This window comes from Astatotilapia calliptera, chromosome 10 (genome assembly GCF_964374335.1).
Source record: "Astatotilapia calliptera chromosome 10, fAstCal68.1, whole genome shotgun sequence".
In the NCBI taxonomy this organism is placed as follows: Eukaryota; Metazoa; Chordata; class Actinopteri; order Cichliformes; family Cichlidae; genus Astatotilapia; species Astatotilapia calliptera.
In genome coordinates this window covers 14,201,370-14,228,734 of record NC_137431.1, presented here as the reverse complement: position 1 = coordinate 14,228,734, position 27,365 = coordinate 14,201,370, and the positions used below count along the sequence as shown (strand labels likewise).

Here is a 27,365-nt window from a genome sequence, read left to right as displayed (position 1 = left end):
GGTATGTTTATAATTTCTATGATGAAAAACTCATATTTTTAGCCACTATGCTTTTAATTTCCTGAGTAAAAGCCACTTGATCTCGCCAAACGACTGACATTCATTCGTGGTGAAAAACTCCAGCCATCTGTCCCTTAAGCTTTATGAGCCTTTGCTGTCTGTCTGTATTAAATACTGCTTTCACTTGACTCATTCTCTCACTCCTGTTGTCTAGATGATAACGAATGTGAGTCAGAGCCGTGCGGCCATGGCAGAGGCTATTGTGTCAACACAGAGGGAGCATACAAATGCATCTGTCGCCCAGGCTACAAACACATGGTGCAGCATGGTAGACTTAAGTGTGTAGGTAAGTTAAGCTGAGCCTTTCCAAGATTAAAATGATTTTTTTCTATATCCCTGCACTGACTCTGACCTCTCTGTGTTGCAGATGTGGATGAGTGCTTTAACCAGGACATCTGTGGTATCGGGGGTCGTTGTGTGAACCTACCAGGCTCTTATAAATGTGAATGTCACAGCGGTTTTAGGAGCAAGTCACACCGTAGTCCAGCCTGTGAAGGTAAAAAAACACAGGTCATTGTGACACTGTGCATACTAGAGCACAGGCCTCCCACTGACACAGCACCTACTATGTGTGTTGCTACAATATGCATGCGTCCGTGCTCTACTTGTTAATATGTGCACAGCTAGACGGTGTGTAAGCTTCTCCACATCTTTTTCAGACATAAATGAGTGTTTGAATCCCGACACTTGCCCCAATGAGCAATGTGAGAACACGCCAGGCTCCTACGAGTGTGTCCCCTGCTTGCCTGGTCATGAAGCCCGTGCTGGCATCTGCTATGGTAAGTGCAGCTCTGCCATACAGCAAAACTGATCACTAGTGGCCTTTTATCATTACACTAAAACTTTAAGAAAACCAAAACCTGCTGAGATTGAGACACAAAAAAAAGCGTGACATTCATTTGCCGCCTTGTAATTTATGGAATAAATCAAGGTTAAGGTTTGGAGTGTGCACACTAAGGACCTAAATGCAGGATGTAAGAGAAGAGTTTAAAAACAAAAAGCAAGACATTTATTTGGCTTTATTTTCCTCCCTGTGTCTGCGTCGGTGCTCCTACAGTCCAAGCACATGCACTTAGATTAAATGATAAATCGAAATTGGCTGTAACTGTGAATTTAAGCATGAATGTCTCTCTCTCTGGTGACCTGTCTTATGACAGCTGAGTTATGCTCAAGAACAAAATAATTGGATCGAAACAGTATGACATGACTGGGAGCAAAAGTGGACTGAGGCAGTAAATACACAACACACAGAAGGCAATTAGGGGAAGTGACAGCACCTGGGAAACTAATCAAAGACACAGGAAGTAGAACTAAGAACAAGGCACAAGAGACTCACAAAATAAGACAAGAAGTCATACAACAGGATTCGGCAGTGAGGCAGACAGGATTAGGACCCAAATGCAGGGCTCTGGAAACCAGGAATGAACTCAAAAGCACAGCTTTACTGCTGGAAGTCCACAGGAAAACAAATCCAAAAACAGCTACTGGGCAGGAACTTGATTCTTAAAGTAAAACACAGGAGATACAGGGCAAAGGAACACACTACCACGAGGGAATACAAAACAAAGAATAAATACACACGAGATAATGAGGGGTGAGGGCCGAGGACGAGCTGAGGGAAGTAGAACTAAACACAAAACACAGGAGACAAGAGATTGTCAAAATAAAACAGGAAATAAATAACACCGAGACACAGACTCAAACATCCAAACTTGACATGGAAACAGGGCTGACTTCCCAAAGGAGAGCTAAAAGCCAAAACACAGAGATGAGGCTAGGAGAGAATGGACAGGAAAGGTAACTAGCAGCATAGGAAACAAAGCTCTGAAGCACTAGGAAATGATATCATAGTCAAAGGACTAAATATAGAACTTGAACATAAATCACATGTCAAATCCCCCAAAATAAGTGGCAAATACTTCCAGTAGCAGGAATTTGTAGTAGAGTGACAGGAACGGTTATCAAGTCTTGTCAAACCCAAACATCAAGATAATACGCAGGTAAACTCAGCAAGAATCCAAAGAAGCAGCAGCGATCTGTGGCTACTGCATCACACTAAGTTGTTTGGATCTCTCCCACGTTTCACCAGATATTAATGAGTGTCAGAAGCCTGGCATCTGCCCTAACGGTCACTGTGAGAACCTGGCTGGTACCTACCGCTGCCTGTGCAACGAGGGCTTCCTCCCATCTGTAGACAGCAAAGCTTGCACTGGTAAGTAATGCTTTTGTCACCTGGAGCAAGCCTGTCTTAAAACTGAGCAACCTCATCCCCACAAGCGCATTTTAATGAGGAGTTGTCAATAAAAGAAGGTGTGTTTGCACCAGCTGGGTTCACTGAAATGATTTCTCTCACGCAGACATCGATGAGTGTGCGGACATTCGGCTGTGCGCTAACGGCCACTGCATCAATACTGACGGCTCCTTCAAATGCCAATGCTACCCAGGATACCAGCGCACACAAGAGGGCAGCCACTGTGAAGGCATGAAACCATACACTCAGATAGCGCTGACAGTGAAATGCAATCTTTTAACCACCTGCTTTTATTAAGAGCACATAAAAAAAAGTTCAGTGAAGCCTTGACCAGTTCGAGGAAAGAACAGAGCTCCAGCTTCCCATCACATGCTTCACATTCTGGCGCTGTTTTTGTTTCCTTCCCGTCAGATATCAACGAGTGTAAAAATCCATCAAGCTGTCATGGGGGCCGCTGTATCAACAAGATGGGTACATACCACTGCGAGTGCCAGCAGGGGTACAAACTGGTCGGAGGCAGGGAATGCCAAGGTCAGTCGGTCACGTCGTGTTTTAACCAGAAAACAGGATTGTGTGTAATAAATGATAATGTTGTGAATTGGATTGAACACCACGTTTGGCCTTTTATTTAAAATTTTGAAAGGTCATCATTTTTGTGAATCATTTAATGCACAAACAGCACACTTTTTCCTTACTCACAACTCAGGTGTTGTATGAATTCCCATATTTAGAGCAGCCCGTCTGATTTCTCTTTCAGACATTGATGAATGCGCCTTGGACAGAAGTCTCTGCCAGCCCCACGGCTTTTGTGGGAACAAACCGGGCTCGTACGAGTGTGTCTGCAATCACGGTTACATCCTCTCAGAGGATAGACACTACTGTGAGCGTAAGTCTGCTCTGATTTCCTCAGAAGACATAAATCATCATATTCTGTATATGTATGAGCTGTTAAGGTCAAAAAGAAAGGGCATCTGGGCTTTGCATTATAGTAGGGTCTAACTTGAGGTGATTTGTGGTGATTCGGTGCTTTATAAATAAAATTGAACCGAGTTAAACCCAAGGCCGTTTGTAGCCCAGTGAAGTCGCTGGAAATCCACACTAAACCCTCCTCATGCTGCAGCTGTTCGAGTGGTGATGGATGAGAAGAAAGAGTGCTACCTGAACCTTGATGACACCGTTTTCTGCGATAGCGTCCTGGCCACCAATGTCACCAAGCAGGAGTGCTGCTGCTCCATCGGAGTGGGATGGGGAGATCACTGTGAGATCTATCCCTGTCCTGTCTCCCATTCAGGTAAATGTGAACCTTACCATGTACACAAAAAGCAAGTCAACTTATATTTGTGTTCAGTAAACACGTGGAAATTACATCATGTACTGTGAATTCAACTTTTACTTCTCCAACCCAGCCGAGTTCCACGACCTTTGTCCAAATGGGCAGGGTCTCTACTATGAAGAGAGTCTCCAGTACAACCTCCCGGCCTACCAGGGTAGGTATTGTGTAAAGTCAGAGCCAAGATCACATACTGCACACCAGAATTACACAGTGCTTAATCCATTCTGTGATGTTAAAACAATCTGAGCTCCACTTTAATCAGCTGCAGAGCCTTTGTTTCATCCATGTCCAAAGAAGCTGACAGTTTCTAATGTTTGCTGTTAGTCACAGTTGTCAGTTAATCCCTCTGAGAATCAGCTGTGAATCTGCCGCTCAGGAAGCAATCTTTCTCTCCTTGTCCACAGATATTGACGAGTGTTCCTTGTTTGCTGAAGAAATCTGTAAGAAGGGTCGCTGTGAGAACACGCTTCCAGGCTACGAGTGCTACTGTCAACAGGGCTTCTACTACGATAGCAACCTCCTTGAGTGCATTGGTAAATCCCTCCCATAAAAATATGTATTAAAGGTTCATTTTGAAAAATCAAAACAGAGATTTTTAGGTTCTTTCTAAAAGATGTTTGATGGATTCTTTTCTTGTTCTTCCCCAGATGTGAACGAATGTCACGATGAGTCTATGTGTACTAATGGCCGGTGCATCAACACTGAAGGGTCCTTCTACTGCAACTGCAATCAACCCTGGGTCCCAGACTCCAACAGGAAAAAGTGCGTAATGGTAACAGTAGCAGGTTAGTATCTTCGCCCAGCTTAAACTGCATTTATCAGGATACTATAGGAATAATCCTGAACACTGTTTGTTTTGGGTTTTTTGCGCAGATGTGAATGAGTGTGAGAACCCAGAAAACTGTAAAAACGGCCGCTGCGTGGACACCCCGGGCTCCTATTACTGCATCTGCTCTCCACCCTGGACCCTGGCCACTGACCGCAACAGCTGTGTGACTCCTGAGGAGCAGGCTGGTGAGTGCAGACTCCCTGCAGTGGGAGAGACCAGTGATCAGTGTTATATGTTACGTAAGTGTTTTATGTAAGACAAAATATTTCTGTGCCTGGTTAAAATGAATAACGTCTGTGAGCCATTTTAAGCTGGTTACTGCAGCTGCACTGCATCATGCACATATCAAACCCCACTCTCTCCTCACATCATATATCAATAATACACTTTGAAAGCCTTTGGGGGGGTTATATTTACGCTTCACTCCCCAAGTTTTGTATATTATATTTGTAGGGAGTGATGGTCTTGGAGCCTAGGTGCAAAACGAATATATTCTGCTGCTGTAATAAATGTGTCATTTCAAACACACAATACTGTGCAAAAGTCTTGACTCACCCCTCCTTTCTTTATGCTTTGTTTGCAAGGAGTCAGACCTTTCTCGTAGTGACCTTTTAGGAGGTCTTTCAAAGTTTTTCTTGGCTAATCAGCTGCTTTTTCACTTATTTTCAATCCAGTCCTTGCACCTGTCCATTTTCAGAGAAGTGTTTCTTTTATTTGTTAAGCCATTTAACACTGATCAAGCATAAAAAGGCACCCAACTCAAGGGATCTACCACTGTTGTGTTTACAGAACCAATTTTAAATTGGTTTAAATATTTATTTACTTTATTACCAGGAACCTGTATTTTTGCACCAGCCAGATGATCCTTAAAGAGCTATTGGCCAAAGATTTGATGTATTTTGGCATGGTGTGCACTGTGTCCTTAAAATATTTGAAGAAACTTGACAAGTTTTTCTGTCTCGTCTATAGCAGATGAACGTTATCTGAACCTCACGGCCTTAATAAATATGGGGGGAAAAATCCAGCAAAGACTTGGCACAGTGATGCATATGGCTCATCTGAGTGAAGCCTCATCAGAATCAGTCTCAGTTCTATCAAGAAGCCAGACTGATTGAATAATAAATCCAAATTTAAAATTTATGATTCAAATCATCATCACTGTGTTCGCTGGAGGTAAGGAGAAGAAATTACAAGAAAGCTCTTCTAAGAGGGTTCAGGCTATGCTGAAGAATAAAGGTGGCCAACTCTACAGTTATGTTAACACACGCTTCAATAATTAGCTACAACCATTTCCCATTTTTCTAGAAAAATATATAATGTTATGAGACTCAAGACTTTTGCACAATACTGTAAGTTGTCTGACTGTGTTTTGTTTTTTTACATGTAGCAATGGTGATATAATGAGAGCGATGTTTTATCAAGTCAACAGAGCTAAAGCATATAAAGATTGAAACCTTGTGCTTGTGCTGTCCACGTAAATCAGTTGTGAATTTCACAACAACCTGTGAAGTTGTGCTTGTGATGGAAAAATGTTATATTTAGACTGTAGACTCAGTCTCAGTCCAGTGCTGTAACAGACAGAGTTGTTAAAAATAGCCTCCTTTTCCTCTACAAGTATTAGGTTTGGCTTTAATAATGCTTACATGTTCTCTAATCTAGATAACTCCAGTCAGCGGTTGTCTTTGTGATGTCCAGTGTGATTGCTGCTTGGATCTGTGGCTCATCAGTGTCAAACATTGAACAAATATTACATTTGTTAAGGAGAAATCTGCATGTTGATGAGATTTTTGAAGTAGTCGCTTTGTTTTCTATACTGGAAAAAAGAAGGTTTTGAGTTCCTGGTGTTACACAACGCTGGAAAAGAATGACTTATCATGTAGCTGTTTCATAAATCTTGAAGTTAATGTTGTGGATGGAAAAAATAACTGGGCTTTCATCTGGTCATCACTCAGTGCTGAGCTGCATCAGCTACCAGATAGGCCTAACTGTCCCATGGAGTGTAATTTTGCTAATATCATGGTGGAAAAATCTGTGTTATACAGGAAAATTGCTTTTTTTCCCATTATGACCAAAGGCTGAGGACTTGCAGTTAGAATTACAATTGCAAAGCAAATGAAGTAAAAAAGTCGTATTGAAATTCAGCAGTGAAGAATGACTTTAGGGGGGCAGTACGATGAACATACTGCCAGAATTCCTGTGTAAATGTGGTCAGTCTTTTAAAGTGGGCTCTCAACACCATGTGTATCCTTGTTTTATCTGTTATACTATATTTATGCACACAACCAAACTGTGGGTTTGGAGTGTGTCTCATGTTGCAGCAATGACGCACCATTGCAGATGTGCAGATGAAGTTCACAGAGGCACTTTGCTGCTGAATAAGGTACAGTTGGGACATAGATGGTTGCCTCAAATTTCAGATCGGTTCTGTCCCACAGAATGGAGGATTACACCTTACAGGTGACATGGGAAGCAATAGCTCATAGTGGAGGAGTTCAGGTAACACAGGATCATATTAAGAATCTTGGCACTGACCTGTGGTTCGGGACATCGGCTCCTATAAAGCTGACCAGCTCTCATGTTAGCAACAAAACTAAAATGCTACATGCACATGAATTGTCAATTTAAGTCCCACCAGTGGTCATAAACCTCAAGCAGGATACAAGCAGTCAAAATCCCTAAAATTAAAAGAACTCTACCAAGACCAATCCATTGCATCATGTCATCAAAACAAGGCTCTAGCAGCTCCTGGAAAGTCCACCTCAGTTTTTTGTGGCTGACATGCTAGAGTTGCAAAAATAGAGAAAGCTTCTTAGATAACAGGACCCGGACTCATGAGAGTACGAAGTATAAATGGTTTGGGTCTGCCTGTTACCACTACAACCACGACATAAATAAATTACTCAGGAACAGGTGGATGGATACTGATGAGTCTAAAATAAACTTACTTCTACATATGCTCTTGTCATAAAATGTTAATTTTGGAAAGCATAAGGCCTGTGTAAAATAGTTTGTAACTGTATGCTTTTCACAAAATCCTTGGTACTTCTGTACTGAAAATAGAAATCAAGCGTATGAAACTGAAAACTGTGAAAATCCACTGTGATTAGGTCTCTATTTTAAGAATGACATCTAAGTATTTGGTAAAACCCTATTATGTAGGTTCTAGTCTACAGTAGTCCCACCATATTTTGTTAAATTCAAGCTTCAAGGAAAAGAACAGAGATTTAAAGTAATAATAAGCAGAACTCCAATCCAGGTAAATGGCCTACAGTGGGGAAAATAATTATTATAAGTTTCCTTACTTAGAAAGAAATGAACAGTCTCTAATTTTTATGGTACACACAGATTGCAATCAGTCAATCAATTACAGATACTCCTGATCTCAACTCGTTATGTGTATAAAACACACGTGTCCACAAAATCAGTTTCTTCCAATCAAACCTCTCCACTACCATCGGTAAGACAAAAGAGCTGTCAAAGGACATCAGGGATGGAACGGACGACAAGACCATCAGTAAGAAGCTTGGTGTGAAGCTGCCAGCTCTTAGTGTTATTATTCATTATTCAAATGGAAGAAATCTAAAATGACCATCAGTCAGCCTCGGTCTGGAGCTCCGTAAAAGATCTTGCTTCATACGGTGAGGATGATGAGGAGAAAGGTGGTGAATCAGCCCAAAACTACACGGGAGGAGCTGGTTCTTTATCTGAAGGCAGTTGGGAACACAGTTACCAAAAACACCACCAGTGTGCTTTAATGGACTGAAATCTAGCAGCGCCCAAAAGGTCCCTCTGCTCAAGAAGCCACATAAACAAGCTGTTTGCCAGTGAACAGCTTAAATGATTCAGAGAAGCCTTGGGAGATGCATTCCCACACTCAAGCAAGGAGTTGGAAACATTATGCCTTGGGCTGTTTTTCTGTTAAGGATCCAGGACGATTTTACTACGTTGAGAGGCCGTATAAATTAAAATCTTGGACAAGAACCTCCTTCACTCAGCCAGAAGACTGAAGATGGGTCACGGATGGGTCTTCCAGCACAACAGCGACCCAAAGCATACCACCAAAACAGCAAAGGATTGGCTAAAGAAGAAGCATATGGAGTGGCCTAGCTAGTCTCCAGATGTCAATCTTATAGAAACTCATTGCTGGGAGTTGAAGCTTTGAAGTTAAGTGACAGCCAAGAAACCTGAAGGATTCAGAAAGTTTCTGTAAAGTGAAGCAGGCCAAAATCCCTCCTGAGATGCGTGCAGACCTGGTGACCAACTACAAGAAACTTGACAACAGTGCTACTCCTTCAAGAACTAAGTCATGTTTTGCTTGAGGAACAAATACCTATTTCACTCAATGATCCGTTTTTAACTTTTATGTAATGTGTTTTTTCTGGCTTTTTGGTTGATATTCCTTCTCTCTCTATTGAAATTAAACTACCATCAAAATTAGACACTGTTCATTTATTAAGTGAGCAAACTTACAAATACAACAGGTGATCAAAGAACTAGTTCAGCCACTGTGCATAACAGTACATTCTTACTTTTAAAGTGTCTTTAAATTTATTGGCAGACTGAAATGTAGCTGGAACCGAGCCTCCTATTTTAAACTTTCTGATACATCAGAGGAGTTCTAGGTGTTGTACTGTGCATGGCTAAATTTTATCACAAAAAACCTCATGTTTAGTATTTATGATAAAAATGTAAACAGGTAGCAAATATGACATACAGGGTAACTAAGACATAAACCTTACCCTTACAAAAAGAGCTCACATCAGCCTTAACAAAAAGCAACATCTGCAGGAAATGTATTTTTCACATCTTCTAGGAAATAAGTGGAAAAAATACTAGTTGCCAGACTGAATTATTCTGAATATCGTAATGTGTTTTTTTTTTCTTTTGGAATTAATAGCCGGCCCCAAGCAGATGTTCCTACTGTAACCAGTGTCTGTGGTGCCCTTTGCAGATGTGAATGAGTGCCAGGACCCCTCGTACTGTAAGAACGGGAGGTGTGAGAACACGCCCGGCTCCTTTCACTGCTTTTGTGACCCTCCCCTCACCTTCAGTGCAGCGCTGAAACAGTGCGTCTATGACGGTGGGTACAAAGCAGCGTCAGCTCACCTGAACCTGACCACTCAAAATGAGCTTTGGCTTACCTCGTCATCTGCCGCTTATGTAATTCCCGACTGTAATTCCTCCAATTTGTGTCCCATCTGGCCTTTACTGGCTCTATCTGGCATTTTACCCAATTTATAGAGAAAAAGTTTCCTGTTCTTTGTGTAGTTATGAAAAATATGGTGAATATACTTATTTAGGCACACAAACAATGCCAGAGTGTGTGACAGTAACCATATAATTTGCGCAACTCCGTCTGCATTTTTAAATAAATAAAAAAACAACAACAAAGAAACATGTGCATCCTTTTTGTTTTGGGTTTTTTAAATTGTGGATGAAAATTGCATTTATTAGGTTACAGAATTAGTCAGCATCTGAAAGCTTCTCATTTGCTGGAGAAAGGCCTGCACGATACACGATTCACAGCATTAGTTTTCAATGCCAATGGAGTCATTTAATATTTGCAATTAACACCGCTGCACTTTTTAAGTGTGACAAACATTAAAAGTAAACATTATAATACTTTATTTCCAAGAATGTAGAGGCTGAGAACAAACAGATCCAAAAGCAAACGATCTGTAACTATTCGGTTTTTGCCTAATGAAGCTAAACTTCAGCCGTTTGTCTTTTTTGTCTGGCAAACAACAAGAGTGTTGTTTCCTATTAAACACAGTGCATGAAAGGCTGACAACCCACTCTCAATAATTCTGCAGAACTATAATATATTTTAGCCTTCTCATCTCATCATATTAGCGTCTTACACTTGTACATCCATCATTTGTCACTACAAACAGAGACACTGCAGGAATTGTTATTTGTCAGCCTGTCAGTATCCTGCACATATGAATAACTTAGTAAAAGCAACAATTGTTGGTGTTTTTATGGTTTTGGTAACTCAATGCTTATCACGTATCCCTAGATACAAGACGTTATGAATAATTGAACAGAATAACTGAATCTGTTTGAAGTATATAGCGTGATCAGGTCTCCATCCTCCAAATGTAGTTTGAGACGTACACTACAGTCATACAAAAAGACTCTTTGCAGTCCAATGAAAACCTAAGTACACCCTTCCACATGTATTAAGAGGGTAAGTAGCAGCCAGGTGCTTCTAAATAAATCCACTTGATTAACTGATCATCAGCAAATGTGAGCACCTCTATTAAAGCAGAGGTTTTGGATGTTTGCTGGCCAGAAGGATTCAGGTCTTTGTTAACATAATGCCACAATCTTCCCAGGAGTGGACATCTTAGCAAATTCATCACAATGTCAGACAGCCCAGAGAAAATACAAGAAGTCAAGAGCTTCAACTCAGACAACATGCTCAGTTACCATGGTAATGTTAAAGTCAATGACAAGCACAATCAGAGAAAGAATAAACAAGCATTTCTTGTTCTCTTTAAAAAGATTTAGATTTAGTTTAGATTTGCAAACTTGCATTTTAACAAACCACAAGACGACAGGAACTGTGACCAGAATGCACAGCACCACGTTTGATTAAAATGAAACACAGCATATGCACAAACACTTCAAATCAAGCATCAAGCAAGGTGGTGGATGGGGTGATGATTTGGGCTTGTTTTGCGGACACAGGGCCTGCACCTTCACTCATTGAGTTGGCCGTGAAATCATTGCAGAGTATTTTAGAGTCAAATGTGAGGCAATCTCTAAATCTTGGCTGAATCTGGGTCATGTAGGGGAAAATGATAAAAACTACACAAGCAATTTTTTTTTATAAAGAGAAAAGAAATAAGGAGTTGCAGTGGCCCAGTCCAGACCTCAACCTGATTTAAATGCTGTAGCGGTACGTTAAGAGAGTTGTGCATAAACAAATGCTTACACATTTCAGTTAATTAAAGCAATGTCATAAAGAAGAGTGGGCCGAAAGTTGTTTTACAAGTTTGAATCATGGGGTGTATTTAGTTTTTCACAGGACTCCATGCAGTCTTATTTTCATTTGACTGTGTATGGGCAATTGTATTTGGCCACACCTCTTACTTCTCTTAAGAGAGAAGCAGTCTGCCTTTACAAACAAAACAATGGGTTTCCCTAAATATCGCCCTGAATTTAAGCATTGTACTACAAGGATGCCACTGTGATGACACAAAAAGTCCCTTTTACATGATCCCATGATCAACAGTAGCGGTATTATTATGAAGTGAAAGAGTTTAGGAACCAAAAGCAACTCAGCCACAAAGTGGCAGACCATGTAAAGTCAAAGCGGTGTGGCCGAGTGCTGAGGCACATTGTGTGTAAATGTCACCAACACCCTGCTGACTGAATAACTGCAGAGTTCCTAACTTCCTCCGCCTTAACAACAGCACAAAAACTGTGTGCTGGGAGCTTCATGGCCCGGGTTTTCATGGCTGAGCAGCTCCTGTAGGTTTAGGCTACGTTCACACTGCAGGCGAAAGCGCATCAAATCCAACTTTTTTGACCCTATGCGACCCATATCCGATCATGGTATGACAGTGTGAACGGCACAAATCCGATGTTTTCAAATCCGATCTGGGTCACTTTCGTATGTGGTACTGAATCCGATACATATCTGATGTTTTAGAAAGCAACTGCTGTTTGAACGGTCATGTTGCATTAAATCCGTCAGATGCCAATTATCAGCGCCGGAGAAGCACCCGATAAGACATCGCGAACGCTTCCTGGCCATCCCATGTAGATGTCAGTGAAACTGTTGGGAAGACAACGTTGGAGAAACATGAACATTTCATTTGTACTATATAATCTGCAGATTCTGACAGAAATCTGCAACTATCCTTTGAAGCACCGCTCCTCTCTAAAACAGCAATAAGGATAATTATTAGGCCATATGTAAATAACAAAATAACTTTATAACTTAAAGCAAAATTGGGAAACGTAAAGTCCGAAACAAGTCTTTATATTAAGGGCCGTCAGTCAAACAATACTGTTTGGTTCGAGTCTAAACAGAGCGCGTTGTGTGTGACGTCTTCTTTTGCGCATGTGGCCACTTTGAGGGTTCACACTAGAGCGCGTTTGCTGTCACATTTTATTTGTAGTGTGAACAAGCAGACATAAAAATCGGAATCGAGCATTAAGACCTGCAGTGTGAACGTAGCCTAAGTGTGTGGGTGGCCCGATACTTTTGTCCATATGGTGTAGATGGATATACATGTCTGAATGGGCGCCTGATGCTTGTTACTCCCAGATATTACAAGCTTGTAAAAAAATAGTATTTGTGTGCTTACTTTGTAGTACAAATAAAAATGTACATTTACTGTTTTTAGGTGTAATTTGCAATGTGAACCAATCTGACTTTTTTCAAATATTATATATTAAGATTAGTATTCTTTACCTTCTCTTATTAAATACACTTGAACACTGAGATCAGTTAAAATTTCATGACTTGTTTTTTATCCTTTTTTCCATCTCTAGATCGGACTGCAGCTCACAAGGATGTGTGCTTCACGCGAATTGAGGAGGGCTGGATCTGCAGCGAGCCCCAGAACCGGGTGGTGACGTATTCAGAGTGCTGCTGTCACTTCGGTCGTGGCTGGGGGCCCGAGTGTAACAGCTGCCCTCCCAGAAACTCAGGTGAGCTACTGAAAATTTACCAGACCTCTTTAGGACTTAATCCATTTATTGAATTAGCAAGAATTTTATCTGTTTTACCCAGCAATGTTCAGCCATCTGTGTGGGATGCATCTTGAGACGGAGTCAGACGGGGAACAGGATTTGCAGGCAGCTTTTCCCAACTACAACCCGGGTAACACTCAATGACAGTTTTTGTTAAAAATCAGTGATAGCTGAAACATTCCTGCCCTCAGACAAGGCTTATTTATTTACCTCTTTCTGCCCCTATTTTCTCTTTTCCCCTGGTTCTTTTTGTGAAAAGGTGACAGTTCAGAAGAAGATTCCGACGAATGCAGCTGCGGACATGGCCGCTGTGTCCGTTCCTACCTGGGCACTATGTGTGAATGTAACCCAGGCTTTAGGCTAGACTACTCGCGTGCTCGCTGTATAGGTCTGTCCTACATATACACTACAAAAATGCAAATACACATATTCTTTTAGAGTCCTAGATTCTCTTATTAGTGTATGTACAGCAGCCAATGTGCAGATTATAACTTTGTTCTGTCAAGTAATGTTTGGATTTCTGTTTTATGGCTCATTGTCACTAATGAATACTTGTTTTTCTTTGTTCCAGACATTGACGAGTGTGCAGAACCAGATGTCCGTGTTAGTCCATGCAAGAACGCTCGCTGTGTGAACACTTCTGGCTCGTACAAGTGCTTGTGCAAGCAAGGCTTTGTGCACACGCGTAGGCCAAACGTGTGCATCCGTCGCAGAACTCGGTAACCTTTGTGCGTTGCTCTGCGTGCCGCTACGTCTCTCCCCATCTACGCGGCGTGCACAAACAAACCAGCACGTGCAGCTCTTACACTCCTCTCTCATGGTACATACATGGGACTGTGTGAACGCAGTAAACATACAAACATGTTGTCATCGGGAGCCACGTCATAACAATATAAAATGTACAAAACATATCATTGTCAGCCCCTTTTTCATTGGCCAGTCCACATTTTAAAAGATCTGCAACACAGACAAGGAATATGTTTGTTTATTTGTGCGCTAAAAGTATTTTGTAATTATTTTTTTATTTTGAACTGTTTTTGTAGTTTAAATTGTGCATTTTGTGACCTCCCAGTTGCTTTTATCTTCTTTTGAATTTTTGATTCAAACAATGAGGAAATGAGTTTCAGACATTTCTATGGTATTATAATTGTCTTTAACCTATTCAGTAGTTGTATATTGTAGCAGTGCCTTGTGGTATTCCCATTTACATTCCCAGTTGCATCCACATTCTTTCATGTTTTAGTCATCTGGATTTTATTTCTTTGCCACACGTTGTTGACATTGTTTTTTTTGTACAGTTTGTTTCGTGGATTGGTCCCTGTCCTCCCCTTCTTTATTTGTTTATGTAAAATATGAGAAACCTGAGGTTTTTGTATAATTTGACATGTGCACCTAAGTGGACTTAAGCTTGATAAAAACATTTCACGCACTTAGCAATAAATATAGTGGAAATATTCGCGAAATATAGCTTATTCTGAAAAAGAAATCAAGCAAGTTTAACACCTATTGCCATTAAACACTGCATTAAAGTATTTAGAAAGCCAAAGATGCTGTTGTGATAAGAAGAATTTGATTAAAAAAATGACACCCTTTCATGCATTTGTTTTTCTTCTGTTTGAGGGAAATATGTTTTTTTCCACACATATGAAGATATGTGGAAAACAGCAATGCTTTAAGTTCAGACAGACACATTCAGGCAGGGAGGCACAAAGTTCTCCCACAGTCATGTTCAGAAATATGCCGGATCGGACTGTGGATGATTCAGTGTTGCCTTTCAAGCACGCCTAGAAAGCAAATAAACCCAGTGGATGGCAGAGTCTCCCAAGATCTTCCATTAGATTTATGTTCATGTGCTTTTTTTTCCTCCACACACAGTACTGATTTCACATTTTAAAGGTACAGTCAGATCATTTTTGAGTTTATTTAAAAAGAAAAATAGAATGTTGTACTCATAAATGCACCTTAATTAGTGTGTAATTACATGCTTATTCTCATGAGCTTAGAAATAATTCATAAGAAAACATAGGAGTGGGCTTGTGGAAGCCATCATGCTGCCCCACCAACTTGAATACAGTTCAATCTAAATGCATTTTTATATGTGTGTACAAACCTGCCAATCTTCTTCCTCCTCACCTCAAGTGAGTTAAAGTCAGGGATCTAGCTGGGGTTTTCCCGATACTAGAATTTCAGACTTGTAAACCAGGAAAATGCTTAATACTCAATACCATTTTCAATAGCACGAGCAAGATTTTTATTGTATCCTCACACAAAATAAGCACGACGGAGAAGTAACTCCTTGGAATTGGAACAAATGTTCTGAATTATATTTAACAAAATAAGTTTTTAAGTTTAAAGTTTTGTATTTTACAAATATTTTGATAATTTCATTGGCCAGCCATTTTAACTACAACAAAAGCTGGTTATAACCTAAGATTGTTGTTTTTCAATAAGTTTTTCAATAAGTGTGTGAGTTCAACAATGTCCAGCAGTTTACTAACGACAGCTACCAGTAGCTACCAGGGGCTAATAGCAGCTAACAGAGGCTAACAGCACTTAACTGTAGCAGAAACAGCAGCGCTTAATGACAAGTTCAGGATATCCTCAACAACTCCCCTCAGTATCGCTATGAGGCAGAAGTGAGCTTCACTAGCTCCTCGACTTGTATCCTGCACCTTTCACAAAGTTTTACAGTGTCCTCCAGAGTAAATACAGATGAATGGTGGCCAGAGTGTTTGTCCTACGGTGGCTACCATAGCTTGGATTACGAACTTAATTATGCAGTTCAACTGGTAAGTAAGACAGCAGAACTCAGTTGATTGCAATCTGCAATCCTCTCATATTTAGTGGTGAGATTTTAAATACTGTAGGCTTAAACATTCTGCAGCATCAGGAAGTGTTTATAGATAGATTTTGTTATATTCAATAAAAAAGTTTAAAGTAGTAACACAAGACAAATGTAGCCATTCCTCTAAGTGCTGCAAATGAGGTCCTACAGATGTTGGATATCAAAGCTTGAAAGTCTTGTCCATAATCATTTTCTACAAGTTAATTTTTTATCTAAATCTTAATCTCAAGTTTCAAACACAATCAGTTTAAACTAGGGCTAAACTAGTGGTGAAAATGATATCCTAAACTTAAAAGCCCACAAATGTTATCAGCTACTTAAATAATGGCACCATCTTGTGGTCTCTTTGTGTCACTATAATTCCTTCAGTGTTGTGGACATTATTGCCAGGGGCACCACTAAGGGAAATTTGCTGCTGAAATGTGAAAGCTAAACTGATTTAGCTCTCAGATACAACTGGATTTCACAGAGATTTGCACAGATTTCACAAAGTGTTTTCCCACTATCTGAGCATTAAAACAGTAAAATAGTTATCTATTTGTTTTTATAGGGGTAGGATATTCCAGGCATTACTTTTAGTGAAACGATATGCAGAAATTGACAAAATTTGTCTATTGGTCAGCTGGCTGTGGGTTGGTATAATGTGTGACCTGTTACATGAGGAAATGGTCTGTATTTTGAACTCTCTTTTTCCTGAACAACTACAGCACAATGCCATTTCCAACATAATTATTGAGGACAATCATGAAAATACTGCAGAAGAGGCCGATGAAGAGGGTAGTAATGGTGAGAAGCCAATTTGGAATTAATCTGAAGCTGAACGTGACACTGAAAATGATTCTGAGGATGATGTTAGTGCTCTCTAGCCCGGTACCTGGAAGTGGCCAAAAGAGGATGATAATGATGACAATGACCAGATCACCAATAACTGATTCAGGCCCTCCAGCGAACTGTCAGACACCACCTCTAGCAGTGGGAATGACTCTGATGAAGAAGGCATACTGTCAGCACCCTCTACATCAGCATCGGCAACACACAGGAAGAGAAAGTAGGATGATGAAGCGAAAGATGGGCGAGAGAATGTCACACACTGCCACATGCTTAGTGTTGAACCTCATCTTCTTAGCCCAGTGTCCTACATGTCTTACATTGAATGACTACTGCATTAGAATATATTTTTTCTAGGATAGCCGACTGCTACTGTGAACCTTTGACAGATCATTATTTTGAGAACACAAGGAACTCATTCTACTCAGTAAATCAAAGAGCACTAACATTTAAACTTCATTTTTCCATGCTGCATAATAAGCTGCCGGACAAATGAACCTGGACAAATTAGACAACACGGCAAGGAACAAATCCTGTGGACCTCACACTCCCTTGCAAGTTGTCTTTTCTTTGCTACCACCTCACACCCCAGCGCCCAGAGGGACTGAATTTTGGCCACCCCCTCTCTAAGATTGTGACCTTGCAGCCCGTTTACCACACTCTTGCCAGTTATCTGTGGAATAATTATGTCCAGCCTAAAAACCAATATGATATCATAAATGAGCCATAATTCTTTTCCTAATTTCTATACCTGCTTTTCACCTAGCAAAGCATCTACAGGAAGGTGTGACTGCACTCCAAGCCAGAGGTAATGTGGTGAGTCACCTGTCGTTTCATGGGGAGTTCCATTGTGCACATTTAATAGTTCTTGAAAATACTCAGTGTTTCTTCTCCAGTAGAAAGCTGTGTCGTGATAGGCCGTGAGGCGTCCTGTTAAAACGTTCACACTGTGCGTTACCTTGACGATGATTCAATGTTTTCTTGACCTCATATAACCTGTGCAGCTCCTGAAATACCCCATTTTCAAAATTTCTGTTTTGAACTGAATGCTCTCAGGCACACAGTACCACTTAATAAACCACTCTCAGAGAAGGACTTTGGCAGTTGTACCAGTATTTGGTCATGTGAAAGTCAGCGTGAACTTAAAATCAACAGGTCTAGTGGCTAGAAAAGGGTTCATGAGAGCACGTCTTTTGGGCTGCAGCAACTTACTGGGCACACACCTCTGTAACTGTTATACCCATTTATCCACATCATCATACATACCAACTCAAGTCTGCCTTAACAGATTCTGCGTGCACTCCAGTCCCTGTTGTACACTCTCCAGAACAGCTTCCTGTAAACAAAACAATACTCTCTTAAATGCCCATCATTGATTACTTAATACAGCAATCCTTCAGTTTTCCTGACTTGGGGCCACTGTCAGAGCAGAGAAGTCAAAGGTTTAGCCAAACCTTTTCTCTGGTGATGGGTAAGCTTTTTCTTTTGGGCTCAAAACTGCCTGAACTGTGCAGCTCTTACTTAGCATAACCTGCCAGAGTGGATGTATTGCCCTGGGAGTCTCTAAGGTGACTATCTTGCTCAGTTGCCATGACATGAGTTTGCCTGACCTGACAACACTTTAAGCCTGCGCTTACTATCTCTGGCACTAAAGCTGTTGCTCAGTTGATTAAGTTACAAATGGATATACAGCCATCAAACTCCTCTTCATCTCCCAAAAGGTGGAGCAGAGGGTGGTTTTCTGTTTGTACGGTGAATTTGCAGCCCAGGAGATATTTCTTACATTTCCCAGACAGCCCATTTGAGAGCGGCTCTCACTTCATGTTGCTGTAATTTCTGTTATTTCTTTCTGCACTCTTCAGTCTCCTACTGGCATATGCTATGACATGTTTTCTGCTACCCTGCACCTGGCAAAGAACTGCTCCCAGTCTTAAGCTCTTGGCATCCATCTCAAATATAAATGAGAGCGAGAAATCAGCAAAAGCGAGGAGAGAAGCACTCGTAAGCCTCCTCTCTTTCAGCTATTCAAAAAACTCTTGGTGTCCTCAAACTTTCAAACTGTTTTTTTTACATTTAGCTGGGTATTTTCCCGAACACTCACATTAATGTATTCATGTAGTGCCTGCAAGCTACAAAAACCCTCCTGTAATAACTTTTTTGACATAAAGTCCAAAGATTCACCCCAGTCTTCTACTGTGGTGTGTACTGGCCACTGCTTCACAGCGGCTATCTTGGCTGGGTCCATGCCTAGCTCCTCAGCTGAGATCTGATTCTAAAGTGTATACTAGATCAGGGGAGGTAACATTTTTACAGCCTTAAACTTTAACCCGGTGTCCCTGAATCTTTGCAACACTGTCTGAAGACATGCCAAATGGTATTCAAATGTTGATGAGTGGACTAATATGTTGTTTTAGTATACAAGCATGAAAAGACTAAAAGGCATTTACAGCGGCATGCATGAGTCTTTCCAAAGTCGCCAGACCACTGCAAACACCAAAAGGTCAGCTAAGTTTGATCCCTGTATCAAAAAAGGTCTTAGCCTTTTACCTACCTCCCTCATTTTCATCTTTTGGACATATACTAACTACTCTTTCAGAAGAAAATCACTTGAAAAAGGCTTTCGATCGTCTGTGGAGTGAAACTTTGGTCTGGGATTTTTGTATGATCTTTGTCTGAGTGTAACACTCTTCCTTACCACATTCATACCACCTCAACAATTTTATCTAAGGTAGCAGATGGCTTTTCTTGATTTCCATACATAGACGGACTTCCTTCGACTACATTTTCACCCAGTGATGTCATGCTCTTAGCACCTCTAGTGCCACTAGGCACTAGAAGACTGTTGTCTTCTAGAGACCAAGCAACAGCTCACTGAAATACATAAAAAAGCATTCACTCTGTCTTGTCTCTCACCATCTTGTGAAGCTCCCTTCACTGTGCAGAACTTCTTATTCCCTCCACAAACTGTTCTCTTGCTGCCATCTTTGCATCAGATACTGTGTCAGGCTTCTGTTTAAGGGATGAGTGGAAAATCTGGGTCAGTGTGTGCAAGTATTCAAAGAAATCTTCACCTTCCAGCTGGGGATGACTGTGAAAGGTACCCAACAGCTGTGCTATACTGGGCTTCTCTGAGAAAACTCAATATTTCTCCCTTAGTGCATAAACAGATGTCTTCAAGTGTGGAACCCCTGAGGGGGGACAGGATGAAGTCAACCTGGTCATCTTTGCCTAGGTTTCTAGTTTTGAGAGGCTTTGGTACTTGATCAATAAACTCGTCAACGTCCATCCATTGCTCTTGGATGTGGTGCACCCATGGCAAATAAACATATGACTTGCTAGCTCCACAACTCAAAACAGTTATTACCCATTTCTGATCCTTTGGCCTGAAGCTCAGTGACAGAGTCCCTTTCTGTAGTTTCCCCCAAATCCTGGTCGTCACCATCGTCTCTGTCTGACAAAGTGAAGTGTCTGCGTGAGGCTTAATTCTAAGTCAGGATGCAAAAAAAAGTAGCTCAACAGTGCAGCAATGCAGAAGATCAAGAAAGGGGATTACACAAGGGACAAATGGTCAGGGTGGCCTCTTTCACAACTGATGTTCAGCTTTCCACACTTCTATTAACATCCACCCAAACACGGTTACACTCAAGGACAGAACCCCAAGTATGTCCCAAATTCAACGCGTTTGAATACTTATTAGTAAAAAACACACAGTTTGAAAGGATATTATCTCAAGATAATGAGCCTATATTCCCTGCAAACACCAGTGCTCATAAACTAGGCGTCAATGCAATCTACCGTTCTTTGCACTCACAGCGGTACCTCAAAAGGAGCAGTGCCATCTAGTGGCGCAATTTAAAGCAACAGCTCTTCCCCACCTTCCCCATTCCCTCCATCTGTCCAAGTTCTCCTTTTCCTTTGCCACTATTTTCTTCATCTCCCTGACTATCCTACTTCTCTACCTTTGAATACTATATGCACTGAAGACCATACTTATTCATTTCATTTAGTCACTGAAGTTAATTATTTTTCAATAAAATAAATGATGCAAATCTGAACTTTGACATTGCATTGCATTATTACTTTGACATTTGACTTTTTTTTTTTTGATTTATGATCAAAAATTAATTCCTAAAATGTTTGCATTTACAAAGAGTTTACTTTTGACTATCCCTTCCCTGCAAAAATAAAACATAAACTCAAATAAAACCCACACTAGAGGGAGCTGCTAGTACATGTACAGCACTGAATGTTTTTTTCAGTAATCTTCAGTCTAGCTGCTCCTGCATACTTGTTAATTTGATTTTTGTGGGGGAAACATGCTGTATGTGCTTTATTCACAAATTAAACATCAACTTGAATGTTACTAACGATTTCAGTTTTTGATTTATTTCAGTCTGCTTGTCTGGCAAAAGGATTTGGTCTGATAAACACAGTGGTTGCAAAAAGTACACAGTTATCATGACTTGCCTTGACTCATGTGTAGACTCCCATGCCCGCTGTGACCTCCTAAAAACACAAATTATATGAAACGCTAAAGAATGTGAGTGGATCCACAGTATTATCATGGGATTCATAAACATTAACTGCCTGTAAAACAGCTCATCTTCTGATTTGCAAACCACAAAAAACTGTCACAACTCCCCCACTCAGCTTTGCTTCCTATTTGTCCAGACCTGTAGTCAATCCCAATTTCTGTGCGGTCTGTGAGTCACGTTGCACCATAGTGGCACCACAGTTCCTTGGTGTCCTGGTTTCATTCTGTCTAATTATTATATAATTTTAAACTGGAACAGCAGGGTGACCTCCAGCAACTAGTTTGGGGAGAAACAGAGATAAGAAAAGGGACAGCAAAGACAGATGAGCAAGAACCGAACCAGAAATAGCATAGGTGTTCTCCGGAGAAAACTCAAAAAGTTGTGCTGGAGATAAAAATATCTGTTAGTGGGTCATGCTGACCGGAGTATAACCCGCTGGGTGTCGCTGGCTGTAGACTGCAGCTACTAAACTTTCCTCTTTGTTGGTCTAATACAGTTTTGGTTGACTTTGGAGGCGGAGAGACAAATACGGCATATGGTGATGCTTGGAAATGACAAGCAAATTTCACATTTGCCACTTCGCAATTACAGAGCAAGATGATCTGCATTTTTTCTTTAACATTTACTGGGAAAACTCATAAAGACTGAGTCATAAAGTCTCACCAGATTTTTCAGGATAATTATGTCAGTATGTGAGGCTATTTAGGGTGGTTTACTCGTCAATATGCTCAAAGTCTAGAGGTTGATTAATGCAAAGAGAGAATAAAAAGGGGAAGATGATCTAGGTTGAAATGTGTTGTTACCTGTCTGGAGAATCTGTTTGCACTGTTGTGGATAAACGCTGGTTGATTTATACGCTCTATCTACTGTATATACTTTCAACACTGGTCACACATAAAGGCAGCTATTACTCCTTCTTTTGGCTACTCCTTTTATGGGTTGGCACAGCGAATCACCTGCCTCCATGTCACCCTGTCACTAGCATCATCACACCAACCCTCGGCATGACCTTCACTATATTGATGAGTCTTCACTGTGGTCTTCCTCTTTTCCTCCTATTTTACATAAAGGCAGAAACTAGCGCTGATTAAAAACAGCAAAAATACTTTTTGTTTTAGGTTTATCAATAGATAAACTTTCAAGATTTAATATAAATAAACTGACAATAGCATTGGCGTAGGCAGGCCACTGCTCAAGCGTCCCAGCTCATCATTCTACCAGCAGTTGAATCTCATGAGATACATTTACTTTTACTTTTTGCTTTAACTTACCTACAATTGCTCCATGTCTGCAAGCCTCTTTGCAACCCAACTCCACTCCATGTTTCATGTTGTGTAGGACATAAAAGGAAGGCACCTGTAGGGCAGGAATTGCAGGCTTATTTTGCATTAGTACCTGCAAATATACCTTTTTATTACAATTTATATTTTCAATTAATTGGGAGGCTGTTGAATTAATTTGCAAAATGGACACTATGCAGTACATATCATATCTGTGATCTGTTTGACATGATCTATCTGGAATAAATGCTCAGTCTTGTTTCTTCAGCTTATAAAGGCTGCAGCGCATAGAGAGACCCCTCTCAATTACCCAGCTTTAATGAGGGTAGTGTTAATCAAACACACAGACTGTTTTGAGGTTGGATGGGGAGTGGGGGATGGGGGTGGTGGTGTATACACAGACTTTATCAGACACCACCCTCCAGCACCACCCCGCTCACTGCATGCACCAATGATGACCCCACCCACCCAGGTCCCATCTATAGTGAGCAGACAGAAGGGGGTTTATCTCAAACTGCTGCAATCTGCAGAAATCACTGTGCTGGACACACTCTGGCAGCCAGTGGCAGCCTTATATCCCACGCTCAGCTCTTTTCCTTTGTCATGGTGGATTGTGGCTGAGCTGTCTGCTTGGGTGTGGGTCTTTAAACAGAGGTGGGTGACTAGGACTGAGGGCGTAAACAGGTTCTGTGCATGTGTGTGTGTGTGAGAGAGAGAAAGAGAGAGCTATCGTTCCTGATGCACAAGCATGCAGCTCAGTTGAGTGATTTTTGAAGACCCGGGGCTTTCTTTTATTCTTAAACACTGCTGTGTAGCATCTGGTCAAAGACTCGTGGTTTCCTTTACACACTTAAATCCACCTTAACTCTAGTGTCTTAAGGCCTCATTAAGATCATTGTGTAGTTACAAGTCACATTCTTTCAAGCCAAAAATTTTTTAGAGATAAAGAGAAACGTGCCCTGATAGGTGTCAATGATGAGCTTGTATATACAGCATTATCAGCTTAGCAGTTTTATATCCAACCTGTTCACAGCTTTTAATTAATAGGTAAATATTTGGTAACATTTATCTGTGTTATTCGGTCATCCTAAGAAGGGAGCAGTTTACTCAAGGTTACCCTACATTACATTCCAGATGTGACATGGTCTCATTTGTGTGGTTAACAATAAGTTTTCTGTTATAAATCTGACTGTTAAAGCTCAAACCTCTGTAAACTTACATCATAATGTTCCAAATTCACAAAATAATTACTTTAAGCCAATCAAATTCTACTTGAATACTTATTGAACACATTTCAACTGTTTTATGGTTTCCCACTGCCACCTCATTAAAACAGGCAAATCTATTATCCATATGGTTTATATCCCCATTCTTCTTTCAAATTTCAAATCAACAACTTTTCCCAATTTTCCTTTCACACTTTTTTTTTTTTGCATTAAATATAGTTAAAGATGTTGCAAATCAAAAACAACCTTTCTAGCTGCAGCTGTAAAGAGGCTGCTCGTTTGGAAAACTCCAATAATACGTCCACACTGCAAAGTGTTCAAACCACTCTAACAACACAGCAGAGCTTTTTCATTACCACTAACTGCCTTTAATGAGTAGCATGCTTTTTTACTTCAAACTGCTGAGCCCTCCCCAAGAGACCCATCATCCCATAAACCCCTCACCACCACCACCACCACCATTTTTTTGGTTTCGCTACACCCGTCGATGGGCCGGACCTAGACCAAGACTCAAAACTGATTTAGGTGTCAGTTTGGGTGCCTTCCTCAGTTCCTGCCAATAGCGAACCAACATGAATGAATGGCTCCCTAGAGTGTTCATCTTTTCTAACTGCTGTAACCATTAAGACACTGCACACACTGTAGTGCAGCAGAGAAAAAGCACACAGGAAAACACTTACCCATGGTGCTGAGACACTCTTTCATGACCATCTTCCGGGGCTTTATGAATAACCCAGATCTCAATGACCTGCTTTATGTTGCACACCAGCCAGGTGCTGCATAGTGTCTCAGGAATTATTTAGTAGAACTGCAGTTCCTCAAAGATAACCCTCTGAACTTAAGTAAAATCTGGAGTAAAATCTGAAAAGAAAAAATAAATATGTATAAAAATAAAGATCAAGAATGTGGTGTTGAGGATAGGTCTTTCATTTCAAAAAGTGTAAAATGTATTCTTGCAGTATAGTGCATTAATATGGAACGAAATCCTAATCCTAAGAAATCCCGACAAAGAAGGAGAAGGAGCCTAGTTTGAGAATCTGAAGCTTTAGGGTCCAGTTATACATTTAATACTCCAAGCATTTAACGATATTTTACATATTTCAAGTAATAAGAGAATTATACACCAAAATAAATTTGAATATGCTTACCCTTTGTCATGAAATGATTTGCTTAATGACTGGAGAATTGTCAGAGCTATAAAAGGAATTTAAGCCCACCTTAAAAGGGCACTTCACTCAAAAAATACAGTGTAGCTACATCCCCTCTATTGTTGTATGAGTTTCCCAGTTTTGGAGGCATCAGCTGTACAACAGTAGAAACAACTTTCTTGTCTTGAATTTAATAGGAAAAAATATTACTTGCTTTGGTTTAAGGATATGTACTTGGCATTATGGACAAACACTGGATGGAGGTCCATCCATAAAGGTCACAGTGCTCCCTCAGCTGAATTCTATTAACATACTTCAACTATAAGTTACATTAATTCCTACAGAATGGTTATAAAAAATTAAGCACTCACAGTGCTGATAAATTATTGCAGTGAGAAATCAATTCATTTATCCAGTTACTGGTAGTTTAGTGCTTCTGCATCAATCATGTTAACCAGAATGAAGGACACTGTGCGGATGGACCTGTGCAGGTTAAACCTTGGGAAGTACCCCTCATGTGTCTTTGAAACTAAAAAAGGGGCCTTCATCAGCTTACGCAGCTAGTTTTAAAACAAGTAACTCCCTTGAAAATTGCTAAAACAAATGGAAATGCGCTGAAGATAGTCTGTGCTCTCAGTCAGCTGTCCTAGTGTCTGTGCATGAGTGATTTATTGATCCACTTCTGCTCCTAGAGAAAACGTGTCTCCTAATTTGCTTCTGCAATCTAAGACAGATATTTTTTACACTTTTATAACTGTGGATTCCTGTTTCTATGAGTCTATGGTTGTTATTATGCATACCAGTTTGTGATTGTAGTTTAAAGTGGCTCGTTTATTCTTAAATTTATTGTGTAGACTGACACAGTGTATAGATTTAGTAATCACAGAGGACTGACTCTTGTAATACCCTTTAAAATGTAAATGTAACAGATACTGCTGTACATATTTGCTTATAAATTCTAGACAAAGTGTATGTGAGTACAAGCACTTTTTTTTAATGGAATAGCAAAGTGACTTGAACCAGATGCCCTCTTGTCAAAGTTGGTTGCCTGTTCAGTTCGTATGCTCTGGCTTTGACACAGAGCAGGCCTAAGAAACTATCTACAGCAGATAAACAGCATTTGAAAGTCATGTCCTTAAGAAACAGGAAAATATCCAGCAAAGATCCAACGTAGGACCCGAGTGATGCATCTGGCCCTTCAATTGATCCATTTATTGATCACCAAAACCTCATCAGAAACAGTCTCAGAGGAAGGGTGGCTGTCAAAAGGCCATTCTTAAGGAAGAGAAACAGAGAAAATGCTGATGTGTGTCAAATTTCACAAGAGCTGGACTGAAAATCAGTGACAGCTGGTCTTGTGGAGTGATGAATGAGTGATGAAATTTGACATTTTTACTTCAAACCGCTATTGGTATGCATGGAGAAGACCAGGAGAGAGGTACAACAGTGAGTATCTACAGCCATAAAGCCATAAAGCACAGTGGAGGCTCTGTTATGTTTGGGACTGCATTTCAGCTCGTGGTGGGGATCCGGTCAGAACTGATAAAGCAAATAGTGTCAGGTCAATTGGAGAACATTTGACTGGGATATTTCAGCATGACAATGACACCTCAGACACACTGCCAGCACAGTAAATGGTTAATGAACTGTTTTTTTTTTATAAAAAAGTTCTTAGAAAAGTTCTATATAAGGATCATAATGAGAAGTATGTTGTATAAAGTTGTATAAAGTACGAATTTTATACAACTAGCGTCATTCACCCATCCATTTAAGCCCCTTTCTATGCTTATGTGCTTCCTAACATTAACATCTAACATTCACTCCCATCAGAGAGCAACTTGGGGTTAATAAAGATAAACTACCCCCCCCCCCCCCCTTCAAAAAAGCATACCTAACCTACATAGAAACTTCATGGCTCACTATAAGTCATGGATTGGCCTCCCCAGATCTCAATACCAAAGCAGTGTGGGATCATCGTGACAGAGTGACCAACAAAAAGCAGCCAGCATCCAAAGAAGAGCACTGGGAAGTCAAAGAAGCCTAAAAAACGCTGTTGAAGAATTAAAACCATTGCACGTTTCAATGAAATGCTCCAATTTACAATTTTACAAGCATAATATAAAGAAATGGGGGGCTGGTTTGACACTTGCACAGCACTGTAGATAGACAGAGTCTAATTAAAACCACGGTACCGGTATATGAAAGTGAAAGCTTTCAGTTTTAGCACCAGGGACAGCACCAGACACAAGGACAGAGCATTATCTTCCTGCTATTGTTGAGAATACTGATACTGTGAGAATACTGCGCGACTGTGAAGGGTC

The 27,365-nt window shown here is 40.5% G+C and overlaps 1 protein-coding gene and 1 long non-coding RNA gene across 5 annotated transcripts in view; one reads left to right on the top strand and one right to left on the bottom strand.

Annotated features, from left to right (window-relative positions):
- The window catches only part of ltbp3 (latent transforming growth factor beta binding protein 3), a 49,693-nt gene extending 34,916 nt beyond the window's left edge, over positions 1 to 14,777 (top strand). For 3 of the 4 annotated variants that reach the window (XM_080307510.1, XM_080307509.1, XM_026181777.2), the window contains 17 exons: positions 215 to 346; positions 428 to 556; positions 720 to 839; positions 2,150 to 2,272; positions 2,418 to 2,540; positions 2,723 to 2,842; positions 3,069 to 3,197; positions 3,432 to 3,602; positions 3,718 to 3,798; positions 4,049 to 4,177; positions 4,292 to 4,429; positions 4,518 to 4,658; positions 9,425 to 9,553; positions 12,982 to 13,140; positions 13,223 to 13,312; positions 13,442 to 13,570; positions 13,754 to 14,777. In XM_080307510.1, the coding sequence (XP_080163636.1) occupies positions 215 to 346; positions 428 to 556; positions 720 to 839; positions 2,150 to 2,272; positions 2,418 to 2,540; positions 2,723 to 2,842; positions 3,069 to 3,197; positions 3,432 to 3,602; positions 3,718 to 3,798; positions 4,049 to 4,177; positions 4,292 to 4,429; positions 4,518 to 4,658; positions 9,425 to 9,553; positions 12,982 to 13,140; positions 13,223 to 13,312; positions 13,442 to 13,570; positions 13,754 to 13,905 (2,195 nt within the window). In that variant the 3' untranslated portion in view covers positions 13,906 to 14,777. The remainder of the gene's footprint in view (positions 1 to 214; positions 347 to 427; positions 557 to 719; positions 840 to 2,149; positions 2,273 to 2,417; positions 2,541 to 2,722; positions 2,843 to 3,068; positions 3,198 to 3,431; positions 3,603 to 3,717; positions 3,799 to 4,048; positions 4,178 to 4,291; positions 4,430 to 4,517; positions 4,659 to 9,424; positions 9,554 to 12,981; positions 13,141 to 13,222; positions 13,313 to 13,441; positions 13,571 to 13,753) is intronic. The other variant, XM_026181778.2, reaches the window with a different exon arrangement.
- LOC145431545 (uncharacterized) overlaps positions 1 to 18,193 on the bottom strand; it is a 39,737-nt gene extending 21,544 nt beyond the window's left edge. The window contains exon 1 of the long non-coding RNA XR_013911892.1: positions 18,122 to 18,193. This is a non-coding gene — a long non-coding RNA (uncharacterized LOC145431545). The remainder of the gene's footprint in view (positions 1 to 18,121) is intronic.
- Positions 18,194 to 27,365: the final 9,172 nt, after the last annotated feature.